At 36.1% G+C, this 10000-nt stretch overlaps 1 protein-coding gene and 1 long non-coding RNA gene across 3 annotated transcripts in view; one reads left to right on the top strand and one right to left on the bottom strand.

Annotated features, from left to right (window-relative positions):
* Positions 1–10000, bottom strand: part of LOC145242616 (fibroblast growth factor receptor-like 1) — a 525879-nt gene that overhangs the window by 37245 nt on the left and 478634 nt on the right. For both annotated transcript variants that reach the window (XM_080105730.1, XM_080105731.1), the window contains 2 exons: positions 8900–9190; positions 2050–2168 (listed from right to left, as the gene is read on the bottom strand). In XM_080105730.1, the coding sequence (XP_079961856.1) occupies positions 2050–2168; positions 8900–9190 (410 nt within the window). The remainder of the gene's footprint in view (positions 1–2049; positions 2169–8899; positions 9191–10000) is intronic.
* LOC145242618 (uncharacterized) overlaps positions 1–10000 on the top strand; it is a 175963-nt gene that overhangs the window by 23561 nt on the left and 142402 nt on the right. The window lies entirely within an intron of this gene.

Below are 10000 nucleotides of genomic sequence, written 5' to 3'. Positions count from 1 at the left end.
AAAGAGAGAAAGAAAGAAAGAAAGAGAGAGAGAGAGAGAGAGAGAGAGAGAGAGAGAGAGAGAGAGAGAGAGAGAGAGAAAGAATAGGTATAAAAGAGTGTGAGAGAAAGAAAGTGGACAGAAATAACAAAGATAAAAAAAGAGAGAAAAGCGACGAGAAAACACATACACGCAGAGAGAGAAAGAGAGAGAGAGAGAGAGAGAGAGAGAGAGAGAGAGAGAGAGAGAGAGAGAGAAAGAATAGGTATAAAAGAGTGTGAGAGAAAGAAAGTGGACAGAAATAACAAAGATAAAACAAAGAGAGAAAAGCGACGAGAAAACACATACACGCAGAGAGAGAGAGAGAGAGAGAGAGAGAGAGAGCGAGAGAGAGAGCGAGAGAGAGAAGTAAAATATAGAGAGAAGAGAAAAGCGAGAGAGACAAAGCAGGAATTGATTGAAAAATACAGTAAACATTATCTGACCATCAACAATACCCCCCCCCCCCGCATAGTCCTCACCTTGGAGTTCCCTTCATTGGATGCTCTCCCACCCCCTCTTCGACCTCAGACCACTACGCCACCATCTTTCCGTCCCCTATTTGCGTTTGTGTCCCTCTCTGGCTAGAATTAATGAAGCTCCTTCTAATCACCTCTTTTGTTAGTCATCTTTGTTGAGGAAATGCGATAGTGTATAGAGTGTGGCCTTATACAATAGAAACGAGAGGAGAAGGAGGAGGAGGAGGAGGAGAAAAGGGGGGGATACCTACCCCCTTCCCCCTTTCCTCCCATACTTCTTTTTGCTCAACAAAAGTTCTTCTCTTTAAGAGAAGTGTCAGTACTGATGGAAGGTAAGATCACCATGGTTGGAGAAAGTAAGGTCACAGTAACGGGGGGGGGGGGGGGACTGCAAAAGGTGAAATGGAGTGTGGAAAGAAACAATAAGCATAGTCTGGCACAAGGCTGTAAGTAAGTGGAGCATCTAGTAGAAGAGTGCGTCGAAGAAAACGATGGGTTTGTTTTACTATACACATAGATTCGAAAAAGCTGTCAAAAAATAAGTATATAACAAATAAATGTTATCAAAGGCAAGATAAGTTACTCTTCTACCTATCTGGATAATTTTTTTAGTGGTTTTACTCACTTTAAAACGGGTAATCGGTATATTTGAAAAAGACAACCTTCTTCAGGTTCGACAAGATAAAAAAGGTTGTTACATCGTACGAAACGCTGTGAAAATCACAGTCAAGATGAGAACAGTAGTCTGACGAATCCAAATAATATTAGTTTTATATTTTAGACTCCAAGAAGGAGCTTATCAAAAGAAGGAGTTTCCTTGGGGAGAAAAGTTTTGATTTCAATCAAAGTTGATTAGGAATTCTGTTAAGATAAAAAAGAGTACTCCCCTAGATGTGTGAGCAGTACCCCATCTGAGGACGTATTGGACTCTTATATAGATTGGAGAATTGTATCAGGAGTCAAATACCTTCTCAAGCATAACTGATATCCAAATTGTTTCGGATGAGAACTTGTTCATATTAATTGCATTTTTCAGACAATTATTCTCGTCATGTCATGTTCACAGCATATCGACCGATGTAACCTCTGACCTTCTTCAGGTGTATCTTGCCAAACTCGGGGACTATCAAACTGAGGAATTTACACAGAATTTCGAATAGAACCCTAGCAAGCATGCTCTTTTTCCATCAGTCATGACTGGATAAAAGTCCTAAGTAATTTGCGATTGTATTTTCGGTTGCCTACACTGAGGATTGAACCTCCAACAGAATCTTTCCAAGTACTCTAACCACTGCGCCACAGGTCCTTGCGGACAAAATTCATAAACATAGAGAAGTTGTTATTTTCAATATTTTTGTTCATGTTATTGTAGCCAATAATAAATTTTTCAATTCTGAATTTTACTGAAGAAGGTTGGAGGCCACACTACCAGAAACGTAGTCTCTCACCAACAAAAAATTTAGCAAAATGGTAAAGATAAAATGCTGAATAAAAACAAGGCAAATGACGTTGCTGTTGGTTATTTTCAAGGATCAAAATAATCTCTGCTTACCGTTATGTGAGGCTGGGCATCACTTTTCACATGGCATTGAAAGGAAGCCTGTTCTCCGTGCCGAACTGTCTGGTTAAGTGGGTGAGGTGGCAGGAATTCCGGTTTGTCGTGGACTTTTTCTGAAAAGGAAAATTCTAAATACAATAATTTGTTCATCCTATAAATTTAGCATATCAAATATGCGACACATGGACTGCATGTGGTCGGTATAGTACGCACGTCTTTCTAAACACATTTGCGATTTTCATGACCTGCAATCACAGTTTTTATTATTTTATTGGATAAACATGTGTTGTTCACTAATCTTATTTATTTAGAACTAGTCTGGGTGCCCGGCGTTGCCCGGGTGTTTGGAGGTGTGTGTCTAACAAAAACAAAAAAGTGGTAGTAGGCAGGCAGGTTCGAACCCGTACCGCGAAGGACGAAAGGAATGTTAAAAAAAAAACGCCATGTCTTTGCTGTTGCGTCCATTGTCAAACCGGAAGTGGTAAAGGTTTAAATTAAGGCTAGTCAATCGAAAAGAGGGGATGACTTTCGAAAATATTGGGGGAAAAGCGACCCCTCCCAGTAGAAAAGTGCCTAATTGAGGGTGAAGGAATTAATGTTTTTAGCCAATTTTTCGATATTTGTCGTCTGAAGACTCGATCTTAAAAACGATAGTGATCTTGTGAAAATCCGTCACCTCTGTCGAATGTTTTAGGCACACATACAAACATACATACATACATGCATTTAAACAGACAGGTGAGATTTATATTATAGATGTGTCTTTATGCTTAAAAAACTTCCTTTTTTTGTGTTGAGCACCGTCGAAAAAGGGTTTTATCTGCTACTTGATTAGCGCAATGCAAAGCTCTTTGCTTGTTTGTAAATAAACAAACAAATCAAGCACTTTAAAAGTAGCAGTAAAAATGATTATATAAATAGTCATTTGATGAGATAGTTTCCGAGCACTATTTCTATGAACTAGTAGATAGAGCTGTCAACTTTCACCTAGATAGCTGTAGGTTCAATTCCTGCCTTAAAATTTTTTTTTTATTCCATTTTCACCCCAAACAAGGCACAGTGCCCCTTGGAAGTAGGGGGCTACTATCGGAGACACAAGTTGCAGTGGTATTATGAAGGGAGATAGCCACACTGAAAAGCTATGGTACAGTGACACAGTCTGTCTGTGGATGACTATATATATATATATATATATATATATATATATATATATAACTACTTCATTTACTCACATAAACCTAATATACGAAAGTATAGATTTATGCGTAAACTTTAAGTATTTACTTCAAAAGTGCTCAATACGTAGGTAGAGCTAGTTAGTAATTTATAAAATATATATGGCGATTAAGCTATATGCACTATTATATATATATCACTTTGTGCATGTGTGTGGGTTTGTGTGAGTTCCTTCCTCATAAGTTCCGAAACAACTAAGTCTATCTTTTGCAAATTTTATACAAAAGTAATTTATATATCTGGCAGTGTTCTTAGATATGTTTTGTACAGAAATTCATCTGATAAGTATCAAAAATCAAAAAAATATGATCTTAAAACATAGTCTTTCTTCTCTTTTAGATAAAAAAACATTACAGGGGAATATTTTACATTTAACAAAATTTTTTCTTTTTTTACATTGGGGTCACCACTTATCAAGGCCCGAAGGCCACTCAGGGACATTACACCAGTGTCACCTTGACCGGCGTAACGTAAAATATTCCCCTGTAAGAAAGACTATTTTTAAGATCGTGAAGACCAAATATCAGCTGACATGATATTGTAAACAAACACAGAATTTGATGAACGACATTATCATTTTTTTTTTTTGTGAATTAATCCAATGGGCAAATTATTTCTCGTAATATATAATATTCGCTAGAGGATTGATTCTATAATAATACATACGCAATCAGCATAAATTAAAATATCATGTTTAAGTGTATTGTATGACTGGGCAATGTCGGACATCCAACTAATATATATATATATATATATATATATATATATATATATATATATATATTACCACTTGGATGTAAGGGGCTACTATTTGGGATCATGTCTTGTGGGGAGTTGAGTAGTGAGATGTCTTTTCACATAAGATTTAGATTTTTGCATGTCAGTACAGTTGGAGAAGCAGAAAACAGGGGGGGGGGATTCTAAAGTCTAGAAATCCAAGAGGAAAAATAACTATTGTAGTAAAAGGTTTTCCAGCAACTAGAGAACTCAACAGTAAAGGGGTGGAAATTTGCTACTTGTCGGGTTAGCCGGGTGTATGTATGTCAATGGGGAACAAGTGCTCTGGCCTCATAATTTCAAAAGCAAAAAAACTTTCAGATGCAAATGCAGAGTAACTAAAACTTCACGTATTTTTTTTAAAACACTAGGAATTCGGATTTTCGAAATCTCAATGAATTTAAATGAAACCAGGTATAAATTTTAGCGTAATATGAAAAGGTAGGATTGGAAAAAAATTATTTCTATAATTACAGGGTGGAACGATAAAATTGTCCCCTTAAAGAAAACAACACTATATCTTTATTTTAAAACTTTTATCGAAAAAAAATCAATTCAGGTAACTTGATTTTTTTATTTTTTTTTATTACATTTTCACCCCAAACAAGGCACGTTGCCACTTTGGTGTAGGGGGCTACTATCAGAGGCACTATGTTGAGATTTGGGCAGCAAGATGTCGGTTCACGTTACACTTGAACTTCTGCATGTCAGTACAGTTAGGGAAGCAGTGACCTTGAATAGAATTCCAGAGTCTCAGCGGTTCTGGGGAAGAAACTACTGGAGTAGAAAGATCTTTTACATCTAGGGATCTCTACTGTATGGGGGTGGGATTTAGCTGCCTTTGGGTTTGTCGAGGGTGTCTACGTCGTGGGGGCACAAGTGTCTGCAGTTCGTCAGAGCATTCACCATTAAAATACTTGTAGAACAGGCAGAGGGATGCAACGTTTCGTCAATGGGACAGCTGACATCTATTCAATGTAGCCACCCTCAGCCTCAATCACCGCCTTGATAAGGGTCTCGAACTGGGAACATGCCTTTTCTACAAGCATTGGTGGGAGCTTAGTAAATACCCATCGGATGGTGGTGATCAGACTAGCTTAAGTGTCGTGGAAAGTCATGTTGGTGATGTTCTCAGCATATGACCAAACGAATTAGACCAGCAGGTTCAGGTCGGAGAAGAAGGAGAAGGAGGAGAAGGAGGAGGTCAGTAAAAGAAAGGTCCAAAGTCATAGCACTCCTGAAGCCAAGCCTGTATCTCTTTGGATGTGTGGACTGGTGCTGAATCCTGCTGCCACACCCAGGGTCTACCAGCAGTCACCTGATTGAACCAAGGGATCACCACGCTCTTCAGCACATCCAAGTGTTGAGTTCCAAGCATACTTCAAAAATGTGAGGTGGCATGATGTGGCCCTCACTTAAACCCACACCAAAAATCATAACCATGGCCAGAAGCTTTGTTTTCATCACCCTGGACAGATCCCTGTTATTCGTGGCAATCCAGCGATGTATTTTGAGGGTGCTGGCAATGGTCCTGTTGTCATAACTTGGATCAGTAGAGAGCATGTGTTATACCGCGGCACATCTCTGATCTCACTCGTTGAACATTGTGTCACTTTCAGACATGATAGAAGGCTTCTATCGCTCTTGGGATTTGTACACAACTTACTAACTAGTAAATTGTTTTCAACAAATAAAGAAAACCGATTTTTATGAAACGGAAATTGTTTTTTCTAGGGCGACAATTTTATTATTCCATCCTGTATTGTATGTTTAAAAGTGCAAAAAAAAAAAAAAAAAAAAGAATATTATGCTACAATAATTTTATAAAATAACTAAAATTAGCCATATACGGCCCTCATAACAGCACCAATTGACCCAGATGACCTTCCGAGTGTAACATGCCTGTAACATAACTTACGGAAGAAATCTCATATCTGTAACGACCAACTATGACTATGTAATTCCTACAGCTATGCACCTACGAAACAGAGCCATTAATCCTGACATCATGGAATGAAACATAAAGCAGAAAAAGGCAACCTTAATAGAAGTTAATGTATTCAATAATACTGGGTTAAATCGCTGAGAGAGGAAAGACAATAAAAATATTAAGGTTTTATGTACGACATAAAAAGAAACTGGAATCTTAGGAAGATCTCCATCATTCTAGAAATTATAGGAACAACTGGACTCATGAAAAAGAGTTTCTAAAATTACTTGGCAAATATACCCGATGAACCAAGTGCAAGAGAGATACAAACAATTGCATTTAAAGGGATGGTTAGAATCTTAAAAAGATTTCTCGGTTGGAATGTATGAGAAAGCAGGTGAATGTCTGGCATTTGTTAGGATGCACCATCCCCAACTGGAACAAACTGATAATAACTGTTTCAAATTTGGAAAAAATGGTTGGATACATAAAATCATGAGCAAGTTACGCTACATACTGATGAACTTCAAAACTGTGCATCATTGGGGGGGGGGCAATATTGTTGCTCCAATGAAATAGGGGTATGCATGTGATGAAGTTACACGTCAGTCTAAATCCCATGGATACACTGGTTAAGCAATGTTGAGCTTGGTTAGTTCCAAATGAGTTATCATTTGGCAATATAAGGGATTGCAGGTGGTTTGACAGTGACACCTACCAACAAAAACTCACAAAAGTATCTCATCTACGTGGAATACACAAGTAACTGGGGACGGATTGTTGTGAATTTGATATTCCTTAGAAACTTTCTATTTTGGAGAAAGCCTGCTGAAACTAGTCTAGAGTATGTGACAAAACAGAACATGATATGAAGTCCATTCTGGCTCACACCTCCTACTGATGAGACGATCATCAGTGCATCCCCTATCTCATTGAATGGCAATAAAACAAAGTGTTGAACATTCATGACTAGTCAAGCACAGACTGAAGTTTATTTGTACCAAATATAGTTGGATATGAGGGTTAGGAGTTTTGTTAATGATTTCATGAGTGGAAGTTTTTACAAGGTCACCATGTACTCAGATTGGCATTCTTCAAGGTGTAATCTGAGATAACCCCACAGATTTGTGTGATTAAGTCTGAATTTAGGATCATGCTTCTTACTGATGAGACAATCACCAAAGTGTCCACACATATCATTGAACAACAATAAATAAATAAAAAATGGTTGGATTGTACAAATGATTGTGAACGTTTTTGATTTATTTGTTATTGTAGTTATGCCATGAATGGTTTCATTTTTTTTTTTTGGTGTTAAGAACGCGAGTCACTTTGTATGAACTAAGATTAAAAATTTGAATAATTAGAAACTTAAAAGTTATGTAAATGTCTGAAGATTCTATAAATTTTTATTTATTGAAGTATCCACTGACAAATTAAACAACTTCATACATTATTTATTTTTTTATTGGAATTCATTATTGAGATGAGGAATATTTATTAATTTATTTTTATTGCAGACTATTATCCTCATCTTTATTGTTGTTTTATGACGCTTCGGCCAGTTATTCCTCTGGCCTTCGTCAGGTGATAACCGCGGCGGGATAGGTACTCCGAATCTCCTAACTACATTCTCAGCAATTACTGCCTTCCATAGTTGTTGTCGTATCACCACGTTTTGGCCAAGTAAGTTTTGGCGCAGTGGATAGAGATGTTGGATCTCTACAGTTCCAGGTGAGAACTGTCTGAAGATAGCGGTTTCAATCCTACCCAAAGCCGGCCAGAGGTTTACTTGGCCAAAACTTGGTGAGACAACAACTATGGATGGCAGTAATTGCTGAGAATGCAGTTAGGAGATTCAGAGTTCCTATCCCATCGCGGTTACCATCTGATGAAGGCCAGATGAATAGTTGGTGAAACGTCATGAAATAACAACCAAGGAGAGATGAAGATAATAGTCCGTAATAAATAAATTAATTCATATTATTTGGATTATTCGAACTAATGTTCTCATCATGATTGTTATTCAAACAACATTTTGGTCAATATAACTTCTGCAAAGTCTATAACGTGTAGTGGATAAAGTGCTTGGTTCAATTCAGTTGTAAGTTGCACTTTGCTAGAGGTTGAAGGTGACACTAAAATACAATTGTGAATTATTTAGGACTTCGACCCAGTCATGGCTGACAGAATGAAAAAATGCTGCCCCCCCCCCACCGTCCCCGTGGATAAAATAAAGTGTTCTGTTCGAAACTCTGTGCAGGTTTCTGAGCTCACCAGTTTGACAAGATACACTTGAAGAAAGTCGGCGGTTACATCGACCGAAACGTGAAAATAACACACAAGATGAGAACAGTAATCCAAAGATTCCAATTAATATGAATGTTTTGGTCATTAACAATATTTGAATTTCTTTCATTCATCAAAATTTATTTGTCCTTATTTCAACATTTATTACATTTTAATTGCTCGCGTATATCAAAAGATGCGACCATTGTTAATATCTCACCTCAGCCAGAGATAGAGAAATTGCAATTGATAAAAAAAAAAAAAAAAATTTTTTTTTAATAAATATAAATCTAATCAAATTGATTTTTTTTTCTTTTTCACTCCAAACAAGGCATAATGCCACTTGGACGTAAGATTCGACAAAAAGATTCTCGAGTTCGACAAGATACACCCAAAGAAGGTCGGAGGTTACATCGACTGAAACGTTGTGTAAATAGCACTCAAAATGAGAACTGTAGTTCGATGAATCAAGATAATACCGATTGATATGCCGTAAAACAAAAACAACCAACCAATCAAACTAATACAAATTTCAAATATAACATGCAACGTTTTTCATGGTTGATTATGGTGAATGTTCACCAGGAAATCAAGGTGTGACTATTTCCGTACCTACAACTTCCAAGATGTATGTGTAGTTGATGGTGCCGTAAAGATTGGTGACGATGCATGTGTATTTCCCGCTGTCCTCTTCTTGGAGGTCGTTAATCTTGAGTGTCCACCGCAGCCGACTGTCCTGGTAGCTACCCACATCCTCAGACACCCAAATCTGACCGTCTTTCAACCACCGGACTTCCGGTTGGGGGACACCAGTCGCTTTACACTTGAATCGGATGGAACTGCCAACTGGACGCGGGATTTTATTCTGTTTCATTTTGTTCAAGTGAATGAACTTTGGCTCAGCTGCAAAAGATGAAAAGAAAGATGTTTTTTTTTTTTTAAATAAAATTTTTTTTTAAATAAATTTTTTTTTTTGAAATAATTTTTTTATTTTGGAATAAAATTTTTTTTTGAAATAATTTTTTTTGAAATAAATTTTTTTTGATTTTTGAAATAAAATTTTTTTCTGAAATAAAATTTTGTTTATTTTGGAATAAAATTTTTTTTTTGAAATAATTTTTTTTTTGAAATAATTTTTTTTGAAATACAATTTTTTAAAAATAAAATATTCTTTTTTTAAATAAATTTTTTTTTTTTAAATAAATTTTTTTTTTAAATAAATTTTTTTTTTTTAAATAAATTTTTTTTTTAAATAAATTTTTTTTATTTTGGAATAAAATTTTTTTTTTTGAAATAAAATTTTTTTTGAAATAAAATATTTGTTTTTTAAATAATTTTTTTTTTTTTTTGAAATAAAAATCTTTTTTTTTTTAAATGAAATTTTCGGGACACTCTTATAGGATAGGATCAGTTGTAAACTAAGTTTTAACCTAATCAGATCGTTTTTTGTCACGGATATTTGTGGTCCGGTAGAAAGGCAATTATGGGATCAGTTATGAAGGTTGTTACAAAACTAAAGCCTCTTTTTTAACTCAAAAAGTTGAAAAGCTATGAAGACAATGGTGGCACCATTAAAACAAACAACCTTTTGTGCTTTAGGATTTATTTTTCTACATAGTCGCCCACCACTATTCTCTAATCATTTTTGCCAGGAATTTAATAACGCATCTCTGCCAAAAACTACAGAATCAACCATTCAGAGTTCCGATCGAA

Source organism: Euprymna scolopes, chromosome 21 (assembly GCF_053919585.1).
Source record: "Euprymna scolopes isolate OS-2025 chromosome 21, ASM5391958v1, whole genome shotgun sequence".
NCBI classification, from domain to species: domain Eukaryota; kingdom Metazoa; phylum Mollusca; class Cephalopoda; order Sepiida; family Sepiolidae; genus Euprymna; species Euprymna scolopes.
Note: the sequence above shows the minus strand (reverse complement) of the source record. Positions and strands in the feature narration are given on the sequence as shown.